General features: G+C 38.9%; 1 protein-coding gene across 1 annotated transcript in view; it reads left to right on the top strand.

The window, feature by feature from the left end:
- RSRC1 (arginine and serine rich coiled-coil 1) overlaps nucleotides 1-24,630 on the top strand; it is a 557,291-nt gene that overhangs the window by 22,908 nt on the left and 509,753 nt on the right. Inside the window, exons 2-3 of the mRNA XM_066259039.1 lie at nucleotides 12,792-12,987; nucleotides 13,482-13,607. Of these exons, the coding sequence (XP_066115136.1) occupies nucleotides 12,792-12,987; nucleotides 13,482-13,607 (322 nt within the window). The remainder of the gene's footprint in view (nucleotides 1-12,791; nucleotides 12,988-13,481; nucleotides 13,608-24,630) is intronic.

Raw genomic sequence — 24,630 nt, forward strand, 5'->3', positions numbered from 1 at the left:
GTGCGAGTGTTAGCTTGTAGTGCCCGGGTTGCCACAGGATCCGTTTTTCCTTGGCTTGGATCTTTATGCCACAGCCTGGTTCGGCCGTTTGTGCCACGGCCTGGATCTATTCACCCCCTTTGCCCGCCTCAGTTTCTATATTCATGGATCCCAGGGAAAGCCGCCCTGTTTAGGTTAGTGAGGAAGGCGGAGCATTTCTTACTCCCTATTTCCTTTGGGGTTTGGTTATATATTTAGCCAATTTTTCGCTTGACCATACCTTCGGGTGTATTGCAAAACATCTGGAGGCTCCAAGCATAGGTTTTTCTGTTTCTGGTTGAAGATCTTGTTGAGTTTTGGGGGAGATTTATTGGTATTGCTTCCTACCCCGCCATTACTCTGACGTCATCTCCCTATAATATAGTTTGAAGTCAGGTATTGTAATGCCCCCGGCTTCATTCTTTTTCCTTAGGATTTCTTGGGTTATTTGGGGTTTTCTATAGTTCCATATAAATCTGATGATTTTTTGTTCCATTTTTAAAAAAAATATCATCGGAATTTTGATGGGAATTGCATTAAATTACAAATTGCTTTGGGTAATATGGCCATTTTGATTATATTTATTCTTCCTATCCACGAACAAGGAATATTTTTCCATCTCATTGTATCTTTTTCGATTTCCCTTAACAGTGCCTTGTAGTTTTCATTATATAGGTCCTTTACATTCTTTGTTATGTTTATTACTAGGTATTTTATTATTTTTGTTGCAATCGTGAAAGGGATTATTTTTTTGAGTTCATTTTCTAATATTTCATTGTTGGCATAAAGAGAGGCTTTGGATTTTTGTATATTAATTTTGTATTCTGAAACCTTACTGTATTGGTTTATTGTTTCTAGTAATCTTTTTGTGAGTCTTTGCCGTTTTCGATGTATAGGGTCATATCATCTGCAGAAAGTGATACCTTTACTTTTTCTTTTGCGATATGGATGCCTTCTATTTCTTTCTCTTGTCTGATTGCTCTGGTCAGAACTTCTACCACCATGTTAAATAAGAGTGGAGACAGTGGACAACTCTGTCTTGTTCCTGATTTAAGGGGGAAAGTCCTCAGTTTTATGCCATTTATTATGATGTTGGCTGATGGTTTATCATATATGGCCTTTATCATGTTGAGATATTTTCCTTCTATACCCATTTTGTTGAGTGTCTTAAACATCAAGTTGTGTTGTATTTTATCAAATGCCTTTTCTGCATCTATTGATAAGATCATGTGGTTTTCATTCTTTGTTTTGTTGATATAGTGTATTACGTTAATCGTTTTACGTATGTTGAACCATCCTTGAGATTCTGGGATGAATCCCACTTGATCATGATGTATTATTTTTTTAATATGTTGTTGTATTAAACAATGTTCGATTTACTCATATTTTGTTTTGTATGTTAGCATTTGTATTCATTAGAGGTATTGGTCTGTAGTTTTCTTTTTTGTGCAGTCCTTTCCAGGTTTCGATATGAGGGTTATGTTGGCCTCATAAAATGTGTTTGGAAGTATTGCTTCTTCAGTTTTTTGGAAGACTTTGAGTAGAGTAGAAACCAAGTCTTCTTTGAATGTTTGATAGAATTCACTAGTATAACTGTGTGTGCCTGGACTTTTATTTTTGGGGAGATTTTTAATACTTTTTTCTATTTCCTCCCTGCTGTTTAGGCTTTCTGCTTCTTCATGACTCAGTCTAGGAAGATTGTATTGTTCTAGGAATTTATCCATTTCTTCTAGATTGTTGAATTTGGTGGCATATAGTTTTTCGTAGTATTCTACAATAATTCTTTGTATATCTATGATGTCTGTGGTGATTTCTCCTCTTTCATTTTGGATTTTGTTTATATGAGTTCTTTCTCTTTTTCCTTGGTGAGTCTTGCCAAGGGTTTGTCAATTTTGTTGATCTTTTCAAAGAACCAGCTCCTTGTTTTATTAATTTTTTCTATACTATTTCTGTCCTCTATTTCATTTATTTCTGCTCTGATTTTTATTATTTCCTTTCTTCGGCTGGTTTTGGGTTGTCTTTGTTCTTCTTTTTCTAGTTCCTTAAGGTGTGAAGTTAAGTGGTTTACTTGGGCCCTCTCTTGTTTGTTCATATAGGCCTGAAGTGATGTGAACCTCCCTCTTATTACAGCTTTTGCTGCACCCAGAGATTCTGATGTCGTATTGTCATTTTGATTTGTCTGTATATATCTTTTGATCTCTGTGCTTATTTCTTCTTTGTCCCATTCTTTTTTAAAAGTATGTTGGTTAGTTTCCACATTTTTGTGGGTTTTTTCCCCTCTTTTTTGTCATTGAGTTTTAGTTTCAAGGCTTTATGATCAGAAAATATGCTTGGTACAATTTCGATTTTTCTGAATTTGCTGATGTTGTTTTTGTGGGCCCAACATATGGTCAGTTCTTGAGGATGTTTCATGTACACTACAGAAAAATGTATACTCTGTCGCTTTGGGATGAAGTGTCTTGTAGGTGTCTATCATATCCAGTTGCTCTAGTGTTTTGTTGAAGGCCAATATATCTTTATTGATTTTCTGTTTGGATGAACGAACTAGAGCCATCAGCAGTGTATAGAGGTCTCCAAGTATGAGTGTATTTTTGTCAGTTTTTTTTTTAAGGTCAATAAGTAGCTGTCTTATATATTTTGGTGTTCCTTGGTTTGGTGCATATATATTAAGGATTGTTATGTCTTCTTGATTCAGTGTCCCCTCAATCATTATGAAGTGACCATTTTTGTCTCTGAGTACTTTTGCTGTCTTGTAGTCAGCATTATTAGATATGAGTATTGCTACACCTGCTTTTTTTTTGGATGTTATTTGCTTGGAGTATTGTTTTCTAGCCTTTCACTTTGAATTTGTTTTTATCCTTTTTGCTTAAATGTGTTTCTTGTAGGCAGCATACAGTTGGATTTTCTTTTTTAATCCATTTGGCTACTCAGTGTCTTTTTATTGGTGAGTTCAATCCATTTACATTTAGTGTAATTATTGACCCTTGTGGGTTCCCTATTGCCATTTTATAAATTGCTTTCTGTTAGTTTTGTATCTTGTTTGATTCTTCTCTTTGGTTTTTCTATCATTTGTTTTTGTTTGTTTTTGTTCCATACTCTTTCCTCTGTTGCTACTTTTTTAAAGTCATATGCTTCTGTGGTGGTTTTTTCAAGGGTGGTTACCATTAAGTAATGAAAATGTTCCTACCCTGTTCATTGTAGTGCACTATCTTGTGAGTACTTTTGCACTCCATCGTCCTTTGCTACTGTTAATCTCGATCCTCTTCCCCTCCTTTTTTGTTGTTGTCACAGTTTTAATTTGGTTTTATTGTGTTCTTGGTGGAGCTTTTACTTGTGGTTTTGCTTTGTTTTTTTCTTTGAATCTGATTGGAAAACCCCCTTTAGTATTTCATGGAGTGGGGGTTTTCTGATAATAAATTTCCTCATCTTTTCCATATTTGTGAATGTTTTTATTTCTCCTTCATATTTGAAGGATTGCTTTGATGGGTATAGTGTTCTTGGCTGAAAGTTCCTCTCTTTCAGGGCTTTAACTATTGGGGTCCACTGTCTTCTAGGTTGTAGAGTTTCTGCTGAGAAATCTGATAACAGTCTAATAGGCCTTCCTTTGTATGTTGTAATCTTCTTTTCTCTGGCTGCCTTGAGAATTTTTTCTTTGTCATTGGTTTTTGCCAATTCCATTATGATGTGCCTTGGAATAGGTTTGTTGTAGTTAAGAAATCTCTGTGTTCTGTTTGCTTCTTGAATTTTTTGGCTTTAGTTCTTTCCACAGGCTTGGGAAGTTCTTGTCTATTATTTGTTTGAATATATTCTCCATTCCATTTTGTCTCTCTTCTGCCTCTGATATACCTATTATTCTTATGTTGTTCTTTTTGATTGAGTCAGACAGTTCCTGTAGGGCTTTCTCATTTTTAAAAATTTTTAGTTTCTCTCTACTTCTCTCTGTTGTGCCTGAAGTTGCTTATCTTCTGTCACTAATCCTACCTTCTGTTTGGCCTGTTCTATTAACTAAGCTTGTTACCTCATTTTTCAGTTCATGAATTGAGTTTTTCATCTCTGTTTGGTTTGTTTCTATAGTTTCAATTTCCTTGGTAATATATTGTTTGTGTTGTGTTTTCTGAGCTCCCTTAATTGCCTTTCTGTGTTTTTTGTATATCGCTGAGTGTTTTTAGGATTTCTGTTTTAAATTCTCTGTCATTTAGCTCCAAGGTTTCAAATATATTAAATTTTTTCTCCATAGATTTTTCCACATCTATCTGTGCTACTTCTCTGTCTTTTGTTTGTATCCATGATATTTAATTTTCTTTTTTTTAATGGCATCTGAGGTTGGTCTTGTTGATAGCACTAATGAGAATTAATAAAGAATAAAAAGTGAAAAAAAATGGAAAAAAATTGGAAAGAAAATAATAAAATAATAAAAAAACAATAATAATTATTATTTCCCCTTTTTTTTCTTCTCTTCCCCTCTTCTCCCCTCCTCCTTAAGAAAATATTATGATGAACTATGAATTATATTATGCTAAATTGAACACAAACTGCCTATAACGGAGGGCCTGAGTTGGGGGGAAGTGCTCAAGGGGCAAAAAGGGAGATAGGGACCCACAAAATGCAAAGAGGGAAAAAATTTTGGTCAAGTATAAAATGATTTGCTTGTAAGTGATGGTCGACTAAGAGATAATGAGAGGGATAAGAGGGAAACAGGAAAAAAGAACAAAAATTACTATTGTATTAAGTGGAGCAAAACTAAATAGAATGGAGAGCCTGGGTTGGGAGGAATGCTAATGAGTTAAAAAGCGAAGTAAAAATCACCCAAAATGCCACAAAGAAAAAACTTGAGTCCCAAATAAAATAATTTGTTCGTGATTGAGGATTGAATGAGAGGAAAAGTAAAAGGAGAAAAGAAGAAACTAATAGAAAGGGAGAAAAAAGAAAAAGGGGAAAAGGAAAAGATGAAAAAAGAAAATAAAACCGAGAGAGAGAGAGAGAGAGAGAGAGAGTGAGTTAAGGGTTTTGGAGTGTAACCCTCATGGAGAGTAAGGAAGAAGAAGAAAAATAAAATGGGAAATGTATCACTATGGGTAGTGTAGTTCAAGAAGAGGAAAGAATAAGACAGGCAGAGAATAAAAGAACCGAGTTGCAGGAAAATGAAATAATAATAATAAAGGCCAGAAGATGAAGGAAACAAAAAGAAAATAGTGGGACAAGTTATAAAGTCTGTGGACTTTTCTTGATTTTGAGAGGTTAACTTCTTTCTTTTTCTTTCCTCTCCCTCTTTCTGGTCGGTAACTCTGTACCCCAGGCTCTGCCCCTGTGGCATGTTTAGGTAGAGATTTGCAGTTGATGAGACTCTATGGCGATGCCATATATTAGGCTTCAGTCTCGTTGGTAGTCAAGGCTTGTTAGCATTTGCAGGCTCCGATAATGAGAGAGTCTGTTTTCCCGGAGCCTCTCTCCTAGTCTCTCCTTCCTGAATTAGGAGCCTAATGATCCAGCTATGAGGCTGCTGCTGCTTCTGCCTGGGGAGTAAGAGGCTCAAAGAGCTGGCAAATCCCCACTCTATCTCCACTCAGTGCAGGGCTCTGGGTAGGGTAAGGCTCTGTCAGTCAAAGCCGCCAGCGCAATCAGGCTGGAGTGGGAGCCAGTTGCTTGCAAGGTGACTTTCTATGAGCATCCAGGCCAGTTCAGCATGCCTAGCACTGTGTGGGACCACTCTCCCCAGGGTTTTTGCACTTTTTAACCTGTTTTGGCTGGGAGGAAGATGCCCTAGTCGCTGCCTGCAGTACAGGAGGTCTTAACATCTGCCAAGTCTCTCTTTTTAGCATATATCCCTGAGTATGACAGCTCTGCCAATCAGAAGTTGCCCCCACCCCTTTAGCAAGAGGCACTAAAAAATATCACGCCTCTTGTCTTAGATCACTGAACTGAGAGAGATCTTGTAATTAGAGCCGTGTAGGTCATTTGGGAGGTGAGCAGACTGTGGGTTAAGCTCATTTCAGTGATTGGATCCACCGATCTGCTACAGAAAGGACTGCAAGCTGCCTGCGTGCCCCTCCCCCATGCTTGATTGTTAGCTTGAATGGCTGGGTGAGGCGCCCCGCCCGCCCAGAGAAGCTTGGGCGTAGGGAAGTTCACTTTGGTGCACTCCCCGCAGGAAGTTTGCTTTGGAGCACTCCTCATGCGGCGTAGGCATTAGCTCGCCAGGGCTGATTCGCTACAGGCAAACTCTTTCCTCGGCTTGAAAGAATGTCGGTGCCAGAGCCTAGCTTCCTTCACACCCTTACACCCCCCTACTATCAGTTCCCAGTGAAAGCAGCCTTTGCTCAGGTTATTGAGGAAGGTAGAGTGTTCCTTTGTCCGTCTTATTTCCTTCAGGGTTGATTATATATTTAGTCAATATTTCGCTCGGTCATACCTTTGTTTTCAGTATGTGGGACTCCCAGATGCTCCAAGGATAGATTTTTCTGTCTCTGGTTGATGAACTTGTTGAAATTTTGGGGAGATTTGTCAGTCGTGCTCCTCCCGGCGCCATTTCTCTGATGTCCCAGAAGTTTTTATAGCTGGTGAGACTGGTCTCGGAGGAAGACAGAGATTTCTCTTCTGGGGATGACTGTGACCCCCTCCCTCCCCAAATGTGGCTAAGCCCCTCAAGCAGATCCAATAGTATGCTTACAGGGACCCACTCTTTAAATGTCCTTGTTCCAGGCCTCTCTTCTTTCCCCCTTTGGAGTCTGTCCCAGCAGGGCAGGATATCCAGCACCCAGGCTGGCTGACTGTGAAGCTCTACCCAATTCAATGCACATGACCCGCTGTGCAGGTGCTGATCACAGAGAGCAAAACTCGCTTAGCTGGGCCCGGTGTGAGGAGCCCTTCCTTAGGATACCATTTTAGCAAGAGTTGTTAGGTCCAGAACTGATGCTCTCTGCAGCTGGCCATTGGATGTGCCAGCCCCAGGCCTCCCTGCAGGGACCTGGCACAGACCAGTGGGTGACACTGCCCGTGACTGGCCCTCAGCAGTCTTCTTGGAGTTATAAGCAATTCAGAGTTTGTGGCTGCCTCTGCTGGGCCCAGGTGTATATGGAAATACTAGCTGATCACCTAGGTTGCCTTTTAACCACGCTAGGCCTGGGGGAAGGTCCGCTTAAAAGTCCAAGATTCCCTGAGTCCCACCTCTTGCAGCCTCTTTCTGCTAGCTGGGCTAGGCCACTGAAATACCTCTGGTAGAGTATAGAGCCTGGGGCAATTCAGGGATTAGGATGGATGGTGGGTGTGGCTCTGTCCCTAGGCCCCAGGTGTCAGTCTATGCAGACTTTGTTCAAATTCCTCAGTATGGTGTGTTCCCAGGAGTCCGCTGGTGAGACCCAGAGGTGTGGTCTACCCGTTCTCCAGACAGTTTCTACTGAGTCTCCCTTGAGGTGGAAGCACCAGTCTTAAGAGTTGGGAGCATGTAGGTAAGTTCTGGTCTCAACACCAGAATAATGAGTCACTGACGTACCCATTGCTTCCTGGCATCTCAGAAACTACCCCTCGACATGACGGGGGTAGAAGAGACTCCCAAGGGGCAGGGCACTTGCTCCCCCCCAGCCTGATGCCTCTCAGAGGGGTGTGCTCCACCCAAGAAAGACGGTGACTGCAGTATGGGAGAATGAATCAGTACTGGTGGCGTCCCGCACAGTGTCTTTCCCTGGGCCTCCAACTTTACATTCTCCTCATGTAACTCTCGTCCTCTCAGCTCTTCCTCCAGCAGAATCACAGGTAAGTGGCTGCTGTGAATGGGATTTTCTTCGCAGGCCCTTTAAGACAGAGTCTGCGTGTTCATCTCTGAGATATCTGTCTCTTTCTTGCTGGCAGAAACCCGGCTCTTTTCATCGCCAAATTCTGTGTGGGTGCCTGATCTAGGCTCTGGGGCTTTAGGCTGGGGCTCGGGCTTGGGGCTGAGCACCCACACCTCCTAGGGTGCCCCTCCCTGCAGTGACTCCCTTTGGACCCTCAGTCACTACTTACTTCTGGGAGCAGGGCAGCCCTGTCCACGTCTCCGCCCTTCCTACCAGTCTCAGTGTGGCTTCTTCTGTGATCCTTGGTTATTGACTCCTCTTCGTTTAGTCCAAAGTTAGTTTTTCAAAATGATTGTTCTTAAATAAGTTGTAATCCAATTTGGTCCTGGGAGGTGGCAATTGGAATGTCTGCCTACTCCGTCGCCATCTTCTGTCTTCTTTAAGCATGTGTGTTTCAACTTACACCAAAATTTGGGTTACGTCACTGCTGTAGGAGCGAAACTGTGTTGTAACTCCAGGACCCCCTGTACACATGTATTTAAATATATGTGTATATGTACATATGTACTGTGTTTATGTATCATGTAAAGCCAGAAGGCACGGCCACGGCCACTATCACAGCAGCCCGGCCCATGCAGGTTCGCATTGGATTCTGACAGTCGGTAAAGAAACAACAGAGCCACAAACTGGTGGGCCATAGTCTTTAATTCTAGCTTGCACCCGGCGGGCAAGTAAAAATACACACTGGGCTCCAAAACCCAGTCACATCCAGTGCTCACAAAGCTACTGACTTATCCGAGTTTCCTAGAATCAAAGGTTTCTAGCTCACCAGACTTATTCTCCTCTGTTCCCCATCTCCTTCCTTATCCCAGATACAAACTCTACACAAACTGGCATCTCACTCAGCACTCCGCCATCTTAGCTGCTTCTCCTGGCCTCCTCCACATGGCCTCCTTCCGCTGCTGGCTCTACTCTCTCATGCTAATCATCCCAGGAACCAAGAGGCCAAACTCTCATTCCGTCCCCATTTTATAGTGTAGAAATCCAAACCCTTAATCCAATATACAAAACAGGGAAGTCTCCAATACAAAGTCACCCTCTGAGGCATGATAGGATTGTACCGCCCTACATCAAAAAGGGTAGGAAAGGCTTAATCCCAAAACCAAGCCCCAGGCTAAAGGATTCTGCCTGCCCCAACACACATTAATATCACCTGGGTGACGGCCTCCTCCTGTTATCTTTAACAAAGTGAGCATAATACATTTTATCTGCCCAACATATCATTTTATAGTTATAGTATTTTAAAGCTGGAAGTTTCATTTTTCAGTGAGGAAACTATCTTAGATATGCTTGTGATTTGCTGAAAGTTTCAAAACAAATTCTTCTGAATATTTTGCTGAACTATAAAATGTTAGAAATATGAACATCTTGGAGGTTCAGATCTATATTTAAAGTCTAATTCTGGCTCTAGGTAAATTGCATATAATTTTGAATTAAATCCTAACAGCAATTTTTTCAGTTAGAGTTAGTGAGGGGAAATTTCACCTGGCAGTTTTGAAAACACAGCTGTAATTTAACATTTTGCTTTGTTTATAGTGATGATATTTAACTTATTTTGAATAAGTATTAAAAGAAAGTATGAGATTTTTTTTTTTTTTTTTTGCACTTTTCTGAAGCTGGAAACAGGGAGAGACAGTCAGACAGACTCCCGCATGCGCCCGACCGGGATCCACCCGGCACGCCCACCAGGGGGCGACGCTCTGCCCACCAGGGGGCGATGCTCTGCCCATCCTGGGCGTCGCCATGTTGCGACCTTCCTGGGTGTCGCCATGTTGCGACCAGAGCCACTCTAGCGCCTGGGGCAGAGGCCACAGAGCCATCCCCAGCGCCCGGGCCATCTTTGCTCCAATGGAGCCTTGGCTGAGGGAGGGGAAGAGAGAGACAGAAAGGAAGGCGCGGCAGAGGGGTGGAGAAGCAAATGGGCGCTTCTCCTATGTGCCCTGGCCGGGAATCGAACCCGGGTCCTCCGCACGCTAGGCCGACGCTCTACCGCTGAGCCAACCGGCCAGGGCTGAGATTTTTATTTATTTGATTCATTAACCACTTATTTTACCATTATATAGGGTGGACCTTGCCTCTATGTGACATTGAAAGATATCTAATAACTATGTCAGTAAAAAAAAAAGATTGCTGTTGGTCAAATAAGTTTGTAAATATGATATATATGTTTGCTCACTTATAGTTTGCATTGGGTGTGGGGGACAGGCTGTAAGCAGGCAAGGTTGTTATAGCCTAAGGCTTAGTTTTAAGACAGCCTTTCCCACCATTTTGAGGAATTCCATTTATGCCTCAGATAAGTGACTTTGTATCAGAGACTTCTTTGTTTGTATATTGGATTAAAGGTTTTGATTTCTACACTATAAAATGGGGCAGAGGAGTCCATGCTGCAGGAGAGCAGGGAAAGGCCACATGGAGGGGAGGAGAAGCAGCCAAGATGGTGGAGTGCTGAAGGAGAAGCCAGTTGTGCAGAGTTTGTGCAGAGAGAAGGAAATGGGGAACAGAGGTGACTAAGGCTGGTGAGGTACAAACCTTTGATTTTAGGAAACTCGGATAAGTCAGTGGCTTTGGGAGCTTGGAAAGGCAAGTGTTTTCCCACTGTGTGTATTTCTTGCCCGCTGTGTGCAAGCTAGGATAAAGATGATGGCCCATCAGTTCTTGACTCTATTGTTTCATTACCGTCTGTCCAAATCAAATGCGAACCTGCATGGGCCAGGTGGCTGTGATAGTGGCTGTGGCTACTGGCTTTACAATTGCATATGAGAATCTAAAGGCTAACTTTAAAGTAGGATAAATAAGTTTCTTATTAGCTAAGGTGATTCTTAAATATTAAAAATCTTAAGTTCTTTTTTTATATGTTTTTTCCTTTTGTATACTAAATGTACAAACATTACCATAGCCATATAGAAAATAGTTTAAAAAAAGAAAACAATTACCCAGTCTCATCATTTAAATATTACTAATTTTTATTTTTGCTCTTATCCATATGCTGATATTTTTTAAAATTGTAGTCATTATAGTTATGGCTTTTTAAATTTTTTTATTTTTCTGAAGCTGGAAACGGGGAGAGACAGTCAGACAGACTCCCGTAAGCGCCCGACCGGGAACCACCCGGCACGCCCACCAGGGGCGACGCTCTGCCCACCAGGGGGCGATGCTCTGCCCCTCCGGGGCATCGCTGTGCCGTGACCAGAGCCACTCTAGCGCCTAGGAGCCATCCCCAGCGCCTGGGCCATCTTTGCTCCAATGGAGCCTTGGCTGTGGGAGGGGAAGAGAGAGACAGAGAGGAAGGAGGGGAGGGGGTTGGAGAAGCAAATGGGCGCTTCTCCTATGTGCCCTGGCCGGGAATCGAACCCCGGTCCCCTGCACGCCAGGCCGACGCTCTACCGCTAAGCCAACCGGCCAGGGCCATAGTTATGGTTTTTATAATGGTATAGTGGATATATCAAATATTACATCTTTTTTTTTTAGTGAGAAAGACAGAGGACAGATAGGGATAGACAGTAAGGTGGAGAGATGAGAAGCATCAATTCTTTGCTGTGCACCGTAGTTATTTATTGACTGCTTTCTTATATGAGCATGAGTTGGGGGGGTTGGGCTATAGCTGAGCCAGTGACCCCTTTATCAAGCCAGTGACCTTGGTTCAAGCCGGTGATCATGGGGCCATGTCTATTATCCCATTCTCAAGCCAGTGACCCTACGCTCAAGCTGGATGAGCCTGTGCTCAAGCCGGCAACCTGAGAGTTTTGAACCTGAGTCTTCTGCATCCCAGGCCGAAACTCTATCCACTACACCACCGCCAGGTTAGGCTTTCTTTCTTTCTTTCTCTTTTTTTTTTCAAGAAAAACATTTTAGATATAGTCCTAGAATAGAATTGCTTTGTTCAAAAAGGATCAGTAACAACAAAAAAAGCATCAACATTTTTATGACTCTTTACTTAAGTTGTTAATTGCTTTCTGGAAGGATTATACCACCACTTCCTGTAGGGGTACTAGCAATATGTAAAGTTAACAGACTTCACAATAACTCCATTTACTTTGGTACTTAAGTTGTTAACACTTTCTCCCCCAAATTTCACAAATAAAATGATGATAGTATCTTATTTCACTTTGTACTTTGCTGGTGACTTATGAGTTCTTTATCATTTAAAAATTTAGATTTTTGGTCTTGGCCGGTTGGCTCAGTGGTAGAGCATTGGCCCGGCATGTGGGAAGTCCTGAGTTCGGTTCATGGCCAGGGCACACAGGAGAAGTGCCCATCTGCTTCTCCACCTTTCCCCTTCTCCTTCCTCTGTGTCTCTCAAGGCTCCATTGGAGCAAAATTGGCCCAGGAACTGAAGACGGCTCCATGGCCTCTTCCTCAGGTGCTAGAATGGCTCTGGCTGCAACGGAGAACACCCCAGATGGGCAGAGCATCGCCACCTTGTGGGTATGCCGGGTGGATCCACGTCCAGCGCATGCAGAAGTCTGTCTGACTGCCTCCCCGCTTCTAACTTCGGAAAAATACAAAAAGAAAAAAATTTAGATTTTTTAGTTAGAAAAATGTAATTCTAAAAGATAATAAAATGTTTTCTCTTTAGAGAATGTCAAAGTGAAAGATTAGGTGAAAAGTGAAAGCAAATATTATATAATTAATGATAAATGCAACTTAAAATATTAACAAAATTGTTATAATAGCTGTCCTTAAGATTGACTCTCTTGAGTGACATTTGAAGTTTGAGGACAAATTTAATTTGTTCATAAATTATGAAAACAGTTTATTCATAATCCTGGAAGATGTACTACACTACAGCTGTTTGTTGTATACTTATCAAGTAGAGAGGTATATTTAAAATTTTACTTTAAGGCTTTAAAAATTCTTAAAAAGTTAAAAAAATTTAGTGTACTATTTCATTTCATCCATGGTACCATGTGTTAGTAATAATTTTTTTTGAATTTGAACTTGTAGAAATGGGACGCCGTTCATCAGATACTGAAGAAGAAAGCAGAAGCAAGAGAAAAAAGAAACATCGTAGACGGTCGTCTTCAAGTAGTTCTTCAGATAGTAGAACTTATAGCCGCAGGAAAGGGGGAAGGAAATCAAGGTCAAAGTCAAGATCTTGGTCCAGAGATCTTCAGCCTCGCTCACATTCTTATGATAGGAGGTGATTTTAATAATTTTTACTTACTTAGTAAAGAGAGTGACAATCTTTAAAGTTCTTATACTTTTGTATTTTTAATTTTTCTTGGTAAACAATTTCTCTTTTAGTAGTTATATACTTATGAGGGTTAAGTCTCAACCTAGAGTTATTTTTTTACTTAGGCCCAGCCCGTGGGTTCAGTGTCTTCCTCCTTTGTCTATTCTTTGTAGACAGGTAGAGATAAACCATTATAGTTCTCATAGTATATTATCTGATATTATTTGGAAGTATTGTATACTACTTAGTACCCCCTACTGTCTTAATCTATAGCTGATTCAGTCACTAAATTATTACATTAGTAATCTGACTGTTCAAGAGCAATAACATTTTCTCTTTTTGCTTTTAGAAAGGCATAAGACAGTGAAAATGAGACGATTCTTTAGAATCCAGATGACTTCTCCTGAAAGCTCATATAATTTTTTTTTATAGCAATGACACTGGATTATATTTTATTTCAGGCGCAGGCATCGATCAAGCAGTAGCTCTTCTTATGGCTCTAGAAGAAAACGAAGTCGAAGTCGTTCAAGGGGTCGAGGGAAATCCTATAGAGTTCAGAGGTCTAGGTCAAAAAGTAGAACAAGAAGGTATGCCACATCAGATATTTATTGCTTTGTAATGCACTGTCCTCAAATATTAGTTCTTTAACTGTGACACATACAGCAATTATTTTCTCTTAGTTTCTCAGTTGTCTTCTGACTTTGTTAATTATATGTATTGGCCATACAGAAGTTTTTTTGTTTTATGTGGTTAAATTTATCATTCTTCTTTCCTTCTATTCATAACATAGAAAAATTTTTTCCTTACCTCCAGATGATATAGATAAGATTTTTCCTATCATTATAATATATAAATAGTTACTGTTCCTATATATGAAGTCTATAAAAGTCTTTATTTTTTCCAGCTTTATTGAGATATAAATGACTTATAATGTAAGTTTAAGGTATGTAGCGTGTGGATTTGATACTTACATAACTGCAGAATTTTTTACTACCATAGCCTTAGCTAATAACACCTCCATCACATCACATAATCACTATTTTTTTTTTGTGGTAACTACATTTAAAATTTATCTTAGAAACTTTTAAGTATGCATATAACACAATGCTACTAACTATAAGTACCATGTTGTACATTTGATCCCCAGAAATTATTCATCTTATAAATGGAAGTTTGTATTTTTTCCCCCCACTCCTCAGACCTGGTAAACACCACCACTTTAGTCTCTGTATTTTTATTTTTATTTTTGTATTTTTCCTAAATGAGAAGCAGGGAGGCAGAGAGATAGACTCCTGCATGCACCGGACCGGGATCCACCTGGCACGCCCACCAGGGGATGATGCTCTGCCCATCTGGGCCGTTGCTCTGTTGCAACCGGAGCCATTCTAGCACCTGAGGCAGAGGCCACAGAGCCATCCTCAGTGCCTGGGCCAACTTTACTCCAGTGGAGCCTTGGCTGTGGGAGGGGAAGAGAGAGATAGAGAGAAAGGAGAGGGGGAAGGGTGGAGAAGCAGATGGGCACTTCTCCTGTGTGCCCTGGCTGGGAATTGAACCCGGGACTCCCGCACGCCAGGCTGATGCTCTACCACTGAGCAAGCCAGCCAGGGTTAGTCTCTGTTTTTGAGTATTACTTTTTTAGATTCCACATATAAGTGATATCATACAATAATTGTCCTTCTGTGTCTGAGTTATTTCACTTAGGATAATGCCCTTGGGGTTCATAAATGTTGCAATTGGCAGGATTTCCTTCTCTCTCCTGGCTGAGTAATATTGTTGTATTTGTGTGTGTGCTGTGTGTATCATGTCTTCCTTATCCATTTGTCTGTGGATAGATACTTAGGTTGTTTCTATATCTTGGCTGTTATGAATAATGCTGCAATGAATATGGGAGCCCAGATGTTGCTTTAAGATCCTGTTTTCATTTCCTTTAGATATAGTGTGTCCGTAAAGTCATGGTGCACTTTTGACCGGTCACAGGAAAGCAACAAAAGACGATAGAAATCTGCACCAAATAAAAGGAAAACTCTCCCAGTTTCATACCTATTCAGTGCAGTTTGATGTGGGCTCATGCACAGATTTTTTAGGGCTCCTTAGGTAGCTATCCCGTATAGCCTCTACAGACTCGTCACTGTCTGATGGCCTACCAGAACGGGGTTTCTCCACCAAACTGCCGGTTTCCTTCAACTGCTTATTCCACCGAGTAATGTTATTTCTATGTGGTGGTGCTTCGTTATAAACACGCAGATATTCACGTTGCACTTTGGTCACGGATTTGAATTTAGCGAGCCACAGAACACACTGAACTTTCCTCTGTAACATCCACATCTTGACTGGCATGGCCATGGGCTGCTCTGCTGTATACACGGTGTTACATCATCATCTGCGCATGCGCACATGCTGCCACATCATCCTACAGAAACTGGGAGGGTTTTCCTTTTATTTGGTGCAGATTTCACATTTCTGTCATCTTTTGTTGCTTTCCTGTGACCAATCAAAAGTGCACCATGACTTTATGGACACACTGTACTTAGGAATTTATCCATTTCTGCTATGTTATCTAATTTATTCTGTTATCTAATATGTATTTAACTTCATAGTCTCATAGTCTTATTTCTTTGGCATCAGTTTTAATGTCTTTTCTCTGGTTTTATATTAGTCAGATTTTAGTTTTTTGAATTTCCTTTTTTTCTTAGTTTAGTTAAAGATTTACCAATTTTGTTGATCATTTCAAGAAAAAAATTTTATTGACTTTTTTTTAGTGTTTTTCTATACCCTATTTTGATATTTCTGCTTTAATCATTATTAATTCCTCCATTCTTCTAACTTTTGGTATAGTTTGTTCTTTTACTAGTTCCTTGAAATATTAAGTTAGCCTGACCAGGTGGTGGCGCAGTGGATAGAGCGTTGGACTGGGATGTAGAGGACCCAGGTTCGAGACCCTGAGGTCACCAGCTTGAGCGCGGGCTCATCTGGTTTGAGCAAAAAGCCCACCAGCTTGAACCCAAGGTCACTGGCTCCAGCAAGAGGTTACTCGGTCTGCTGAAGGCACGCGGTCAAGGCACATATGAGAAAGTAATCAATGAACAACTAAGGTGTTGCAATGTGCAATGAAAAACGAATGATTGATGCTTCTCATCTCTCTCCGTTCCTGTCTGTCTGTCCCTGTCTATCCCTCTCTCTGACTCAATCTCTGTCTCTGTAAAAAAAAAAAAAAAAAAAAAAAAAAAAAAAAATTAAGTTAGATTACTTGTTTGAGATCTCTCATCTTTTTTGATGTAGGCATTTCCAGCTATTAACTACCCTCTTAAAACTGCTTTTGTTGCAGTCTGTATATTTTGGTATGTTATGATTTTATTTTCCTTTGTCTCAAGATATATTCTAATTTCCCATATGATTCCTTTTTTGAGTCATTGGTTTCGAACAGTTAGGTTTTTTAATTTCCACATATTTATAGATTATCCAGTTTTTCTGCTGCTGTTCATTTCTAGTTTCATTTCATTGTTGTCAGAAAAGATAGCTTGTAAGATTTCAGTCTTTTTCAGTCTTTTTAAATTTGTTAAGATTTGTTTTGTGACCTAACATGTAATCTGTCCTGGAAAATGTTCCATGTGCTCTTGAGAAGCATGTGCATTCTGCTGCTGTTGGGTGGCGTACTCAATTGTATCTGTTATGTCTCATTGATTTACAGTGTTGTTAAAGTCCTCTGTTTCCTTATAGATCTTTTTTTTTGTTGTTGTATTTTTCTGAAGTTGGAAACGGGAAGGCAGTCAGACAGACTCCCGCATGCACCCGACTGGGATCCACCCGGCACGCCCACCAGGGGCCTATGTTCTGCCCATTTGGGGCGTCACTCTGTTGCAACCAGAGCCATTCCAGCGCCTGAGGCAGAGGCCACAGAGCCATCCTCAGCGCCTGGGCCAACTTTGCTCCAATGGAGCCTTGGCTGCAGGAGGGGAGGAGAGAGACAGAGAGGAAGGAGAGGGGGAGGGATGGAGAAGCAGATGGGTGCTTCTCCTGTGTGCCCTGGCCAGGAATCGAACCCGGGACTCCTGAATGCTAGGCCGATGCTCTACCACTGAGCCAACTGGCCAGGGCTCCTTATAGATCTTCTGTATGGTTTTCTATCCATTATTGAAAGTAAAAGTATTATAATCTCATTTTATTAGTCACGTTCTATTTCTCAATTCTGTCAGTGTTTGCTTTATATATTTGAATACTCTGATATTAGGTGTATATATATTTATAATTACATCTTCCTGGTGAAATGACCCTTTTATTATTATCCAGTGTTTTCTTTGCCTCTTGTGAGTTTTTTACTTAAACTCCACTTTGTTTATATAAATATGTTTACCCCTACTCTGTTTTGGTTACCATTTTCATGGAATATCTTTTTTCATCCTTTCACTTCCAGCCAACTTCTATCTTTATATTTAAGGTGAGTCTCTTGTAGACAACATATAATAACTGCATCTTGTTTTTTTTTTCTCAGCTGGTGTGTATCTGGATTGGAGAGTTTAAACCATTTAAAATAATTACTGACATGGAAATTTTATTATTGCTATATTGTTAGTTGTTTTCTGTCTATCTTATACCTATTTTGTCTCTCTTTTCCTCTCTTACTGCCTTCATTTTTGTTGATTTTTTTCCCCATTAATGTGCTTGAATTCTTTATCATTTTCTTTTTGTATCTTCTATAGGCATTTTTCTTTGTGGCCACCATGGAACTTATATAAAACATGTTATAATTAGAAAAATCTACTTTTAAGCTGATAATGACTTAATTTAATCATATATAAAAACTCTACATCTGCCCACTTTCACTTTGTTATTGATGTCACAAATTATATCCTTATATATTATGTATTTATTAACCTAGTTTTATAGTTAATTATTTTTTAAAGACTTTATTTTTTTTGAGTAGTTCTATGTTTATAGCAAAATTGAAAGTATGGTATAGTGATTTCCCATATACTGTCTGATCTCACATGGATAGCTTTCTCTATTATCAGCATCTCCCACATCAGAGTGGTACATTTATCATAATTGATTGAACCTACATTTATATGTAATCACCCAAAGTCCATAGTTTGCATTATAGTGCACTCTTGGTGTTGTATTTACAGTGATTTTAGACCAGTGATTTTCGATTGGTGAGCCATGACACACTGGTGTGCTGCAAGAATTTTTAAAACATACAATACCTGTTTAGTCAGGGACACTGACTTCTTTTCCCTTAGATTGTTGAATAAAAAAATGAGAGCTGTTAACACAACAGTAGTTGTCCAGTGTGAATAAATCAAAATTACACCTATTTCTTTTAGTCTGATTGGCAAAAAAATGTATTTTTTGGTATGCTGCAGAATTTTAGTAATTAGTTTGTGTCCTGAGATAAAAAAGGTTGAAAAAATTGCTGGTTTAGACAAATGTGTAATGATATGTATTCTTCAGGGTAGTATCATACAGAATAATTTCACTGCCCTAAAACTACTATGCTCTGCCTGTTTCACCCCATCTCCCTAACTAATCTTTTAATGTCTTCATAGTTTTGCCTTTTCCAGAATGTAATATAGTTGGAATTATACACTATTTAGCCTTTTCAGATTGGCTTCTTCCATGTAGTAATGTGCAGTTTTTCCACAATCCAAAAGTAGAGCATTCCTAGAAAACATTTTCTAATTGTGCAAAAAGAAGAGTGTCCCCCATTTTTCAAAAGTTTGAGTTATGCCATTTTGCTTTTATGAAAGACATATATCAGAACCTGTTTTTTCTAATGAAAATAAATATGAGATTTCAATTTTAGATAAAAGTCACTGTGTACTAATGTACATTTTTGGTAAAAGCAAAGTGGTATAACTCAGATTTTTGGAAAGGGAGGGATTCCTGTGTCATATTTCATTATCTGGATATACCACAGCTTATTTATCTATTTACCTGCTAAAAGACATCTTGGTTGCTTTCAGGTTCTGGCAATCATGAATAAAGCTGCTATAAATATCTGTGTGTAGGTTTTTGTCTGGACATAAGTTTTCAGCTCCTTTGGATAAATACCAAAGAGTCTGATTGCTGGGTCATATGGTAAGAGTATGTTTTGTTTCATGAGAAACTGCCAACAACTGTTTTCCAAAGTGGCCATACCATTTTTCATTCTCCCCAAGCAATGAATGACAGTTCCTATTCCTTTGCATTCTTACCAGCATTTGGTGTTGCCGGATTTTGGCCATTTTAATAGGTTTTTAGATATCTCATTATTTTAATTTGCATTTCCCTGATGACTTATGATGTGAAACACCTTTTCATATGCTTATATGCCATCTGTTTGTCGCCTTTGGTGAGTTGTTTCTTAAGGTCTTTGGCCCGTATTTTAATTGGGCTGTTTATTTTCTTAAGGTTGAGTTTTCGGAGGTCTTAATGTATTTTACAAGGTCCTTTATCAGATGTGTCTTTTGCAAAGTTTTCCCCCAGTCTCTGGCTTGTTTACTTATTCTGTGGAGATTGTTTTTTGCAGAGTAGTGTGTGTATGTGACTGGTATATATATATATACTGGTATATATTTATTTTTTATTTTTTAGTGAAAGGAGGGAAGGCAGTGACCCTGCATGCCCCCTCACCAGGATCCACCTGGCAAGCCCACTAGGGGGCGGTGCTGTGCCTATCTGGAGCTCTTGCTACATCGTAACTGAAGCCATCTTTTAGTGCCTGAGGTGGAGGCCATGAAGCCATCCTTAGTGTCTTGGGCCAACCCACTCTAATGGAGCCATGGCTGCAGTAGGGAAGAAGAGAGAGGAAGGTAGAGAGAGAACTGAGAGGGGGAGGGGTAGAGAAACAAATAGGCACTTCTCCTGTGTACCCTGACCAGGAATCGAACCGAGGACTTCCACAGGCCAGGCTGGCGCTCTACCGCAGAGCCCACCAGCCAGGGCCGTGACTGATATCTTTAAGGGAAAAGTATGTGGCATTTTATAAAAATTTTCCAAATCTTTAACATCATTCTATATATTTTCATTGCTTTTTAAAATTCTTTTTCTGGTAATTAGGACTTTAAGATCTCTCTTTGCAGCTTTCAGATATGCAACAGGGATTATTACCTACAGTCACCGTGCTGCATATCACATTCCCCTAACTTAATTATTTTATAATTGAAAGTTTGTACTTTTGACCTCCTTTACCTATTTATAAGAATTTTTAAATTTTCATGTACTCTAGCTTATTTATTATTTCTTTCATGGATTATTCATTTGGTGGTGTATCTAAAACATAACTGCCCTATCCAAGGTCAAGGTCATCTAGATTTTTTCTGTTATCTTATATTGGACTGTTATAGTTTTGTGTTTTACACTTAGTTATATAATCCATTTTGAGTTAATTTTTGTGGAAGATCTAAGGTCAATGTCTAGGATTTTTTTTTTTGCATGTGGATATCCAGCTTTTCCAGCACTATTTGTTAAAAAATTATCTTTGTTCCATTGTATTACTTTTGCTCCTTTGTCAAAGATCAGCTGACTATTTATTTGGTTCCATTTCTGGACACTGTATTCTGTTCCATTGTTGTATTTTTTCATTTTCCAGTTCCATACTGTCTTGATTATTGTAGCTTTATATTAAGCCTCGAAGTTGAATGATGTCAGTCCTCCAGTGTTATTCTTCTTTAATATTGTGTTGGCTATTCTGGATCTTTTGTCTTTTCAGATAAACTTTAGAATCAGTTTGTTGATATCTATAAAATAACTTGCTGGATTCTGATTGGAATTGCACTGAATCGATAGATCAATTTTGGAAGAACTTTCATCTGAACAGTATTGAGTCTTCATATCCATGAACATAGGACATTTTTCTGTTATTTAGTTCTGCTTTAATTTCATTCATCAGAATTTAATAATTTTCCTGAAGAAGATATTATATATATTTGTCTATATTTATACCTAAGTACTTACTTAATTTTGGGGTGCTAATGTCAATGGTATTGTTTTATATTCTACTTGCTTATTGCTGCTGCAAAGGAAACTTAATTTTGTGATAATTTCATATTTAACAAAAACTTACGATAGTATAAAGATTTTCTGTAAACTCTTTATCTTAATTGTTGACATTTTAATAGTTATATCTTTATATAATGTACATGCATTGATATAGTTTTATCATTTTTTATACTTTTGTCTTTTCAGTTCTATACCAGAATTAAAAGTGCTCTACTTATCACTATTACCATATAACACTTTTATATTTGTTTATATATTTACCTTTACCAGTGAGCTTTATAGTTTCAGATGCTTTTGGGTTTCTGTATAGTGTCCTTTCATTTTAACTTTCAGGACTCCTTGCAGTTCTAGTGGTGATGAACTTTGTCAATTCATTTTTACTAGGGAAAACTTTTATTTCTCTTTTCTTTTTTGAAGGCTTATTTTTCCAAATCTAGTATTGTCCTTTGGCAGTATTTTTTCTTATAGCACTTTTAATATATCATCCTATGCCACTGTGGCCTGTAAGGTTCCTTCTAAGAAACCTACTAATAATTTTATGGAAGTGCCCTTGTAATTGATGTGAGTTGCTTTTCTCTTGCTGTTTTGTGTAGGCCTCTTTGGGTTCAACCTAGTTGGAGTTTTTGATTTGAATTTGGATGTCTCTTTTCTTCCTCATATTTGGGAAGTTTTCATCTACTATTTCTTCAAATAAGCTCTTTGTTTTTCCCTCTCTCTCTCTGCTCCTTTTGGAATTTTCATAATGCATATATTAGTTGCCTTTTTTGTGACCCGTAATTTTCTTAGGCTTTTTTCTCTTTTTTCCATTGTTCTTTGTTTGGTTCCTCTGACTCAATAATTTCAGAACATTTGTCTTTGAGTTCATGGGTTCTTTGTTTGCTTGATCAAGTCTGCTGTTGAGCCACTCAGCATTGAAAATTGAGAATTTTTCAATTTAGTTATTGTATTCTTCAGTTTACTATTTGTTTGGTTCTTTATTATAGCTTGTCTCTTTGTTTATATTTACATTTTCTTCATGAATCATATCAATGATTTAATTAGTTGTATATTTATGTTCTCATGGATGTCTCTGAATGTCTTTAAGTCAGTTATTTTGAATTCTTTTCAGGTAAATCATAGGCTTTTCTTTTCAGATTGATATTTGGAGATTTGTTACTTTGGTTGGGTCCTGTTTTCCCTTTTTCTTTATGAGTTTTGCAGTATTAGCACCTGGTTTCATATAGGAGAAACTGTCACCAGTTAGTCCTGTTATAGATTTTGGGGACCTCTAAAGTTTACTCTGGATGTTGTAACTTCTCTGGATATGTGCATGTAATTTCCCATTTTGAAGTTTGCCAACTTCTTTTGTAGGAGCTTATAATCTCTTTCTCCCTTTGATGTGTGCCTGTGGTAATTGAGGTTTCCTGTTGCTATTGCAACAAGAGCCTTGCTCTCCTTTCTGTCCTTTCCTTTCTCCTCAGGCATCCACAGTATGCTAACTCCCCATCAGCATTCTGAAGTAGGCAAGACATGTGTCTTTGCCTTGGGTAAGTATCCAAAAATTTGGAATATTGGATGCATGCTCCACTCTCCTCCCTTATTCCCAAATTAGAAACTTTGAGTTAAGCACCATCTTCTGGTTGCACTGAGCTATGTTGACCACTTTTTGCTGTATCACTGGTTCTCTGGTTCCCTGACAAGTCACTGTCTTTCTCCCTTGTTTTAGCAGCCACCGGTCATCTAAACTGTTGTGGTTCCTGTAGAGTTCTGAATCAGAAAAGACAGACACCAGGCCCTTGGGCAGCTGTTTTTAAAGTTGAAATGGTGGAGATGCATGTTCCACTTTTCTTCCCCCCCCCCCCCCCCCAAAGAGGAAGCCTTGAGCCAAGCTGACCTGTGCCTGGCTTTGTAGAGGGAGAGTTATGGGTAAAGTGATGGTTCCTCTTATCCATTTCAATATGGTTATTCTTGGCTTTGCAATTGCCTGGAATACCACAACTTTATTGGTTTCTGGAGTTCTCATAGAGATATTTTGGTCTGTATGTTATTTATGTTATTTAGCTTATTGTTTGAGAGAGACAGGAGCATAGATCTCTTCTTGCATGTGCCTTGACTGGGGATCGAACTGGTAACCTCTGTACTTTGGGATGAAGCTCTAACCAACCAAGCTGTCCAGCAGGGCTGTATGTTATTTTTTATGTTGTTCTCTTTGTAGGGTGAATAGGGGCTGGACTTCTTATTCTTTCATCTTTCTGACATCATTCTCAAGTGATTTTTTTGTATATGGTATGAGGTGTGGGATGAGGTTTATCTTTTTTTCCATATAGTGGTCTAGCATCATTTTTAAAAAGTTTTAATTTCCTACAGAGTAATCTTGGTGCCCTTTTATTCCAGTTTGGTGCTGAGAGCTGGGCGTCTGAACGTCCGCCTACTCTGCTGCCATCTTCCGATAGTCCCACATGACGGCTCTTGAGAAAACTGGTTCTGTAGCTTGTTATTAAAGGAATATGAGAAACACTGGGGAAGACCAGCTGCTTTAGACAATGATGGAACACAGTCAGGGCTGACCAGACCCAGCTGTTAGGTTGTTATCTTCATCCTTATTTACAGGTGCACCTCTATATCTTGGTGCCCTTTTAAAACTCTGATTGACTATATGAAAATGATTCGATTTCTAGACTGTTTGGTTCCTTTGACCTGTTTTTATAACAGTACTACATCATTTTGATTGCTTTAATTGTATAATAAGTCTTAAAATCAGGAATTATATTTTGTATTTCCATGTGAATTTTAATATTGGCTTGATAGTTTCTCAAATAATCCTACTGGACATTTTCTTGAGATTTAATTTAATCAACAGAATAGGAGTATTGACATCATAACAAATTGAATCTTCCAATCTAAAAACATGGTCTCTTTCTCTATTATTTGGATTCTTTTTATTTCTCCCAACAATGTTTTATAGTTTTCAGTGTAGCAGTCTTACAGGTTCCTTGTTAAACTTATTTATTTAATTTATTTATTTTCTCTTTATACCCTTTCAAAAATTATTTTAAATATTTTGATATTGGAAAGGAATTATTTCTAAATTTTAGTTTTCCGTAATTTGCTGCCATTATATAGAAATATAATCATTTTATATTTTATGTATATTATATATTTTATATATTTATAATTATATCTTTTATGTGTTTTTATATACAGTATTTATTTTAAATCTTGTAACCTTTCTACTCACAGTAATTCTAATAGATATTTTGAGTACATCTTAGGATTTTTCTGTAAAAGCAATCATATTACCTGAAAATTGAGAGTTTCACTTTTGTTCTTTTAATATATGTCATTTATTCATTCAGTTTTCTTGGCTTTTTGCATTATCTAGGATGTTTGGGTCAGTGTTGAAGAAAAGCGATGAGATTGGGCATCCTTGCCATTTTTCCTATCATTGAAGGAAAACCTACCTTGTCACCTTCAAATTTGAGATGAACTGTAGGGTTTTTAGAGAGAAACAGGAAGGGAGAGAGGTGGGGAGGAGAGAGATGAGAAGCATTAACTCGTAATTTTGTTACTTCAGTTCATTGATTGCTTCTCATATGTGTCTTGACCAGCTGCTGAAGCTGAGCTAGTGACCAACCCCTTGTTCAATCAAACCAG

This window comes from Saccopteryx bilineata, chromosome 2, assembly GCF_036850765.1.
Source record: "Saccopteryx bilineata isolate mSacBil1 chromosome 2, mSacBil1_pri_phased_curated, whole genome shotgun sequence".
Classification (NCBI taxonomy): Eukaryota; Metazoa; Chordata; class Mammalia; order Chiroptera; family Emballonuridae; genus Saccopteryx; species Saccopteryx bilineata.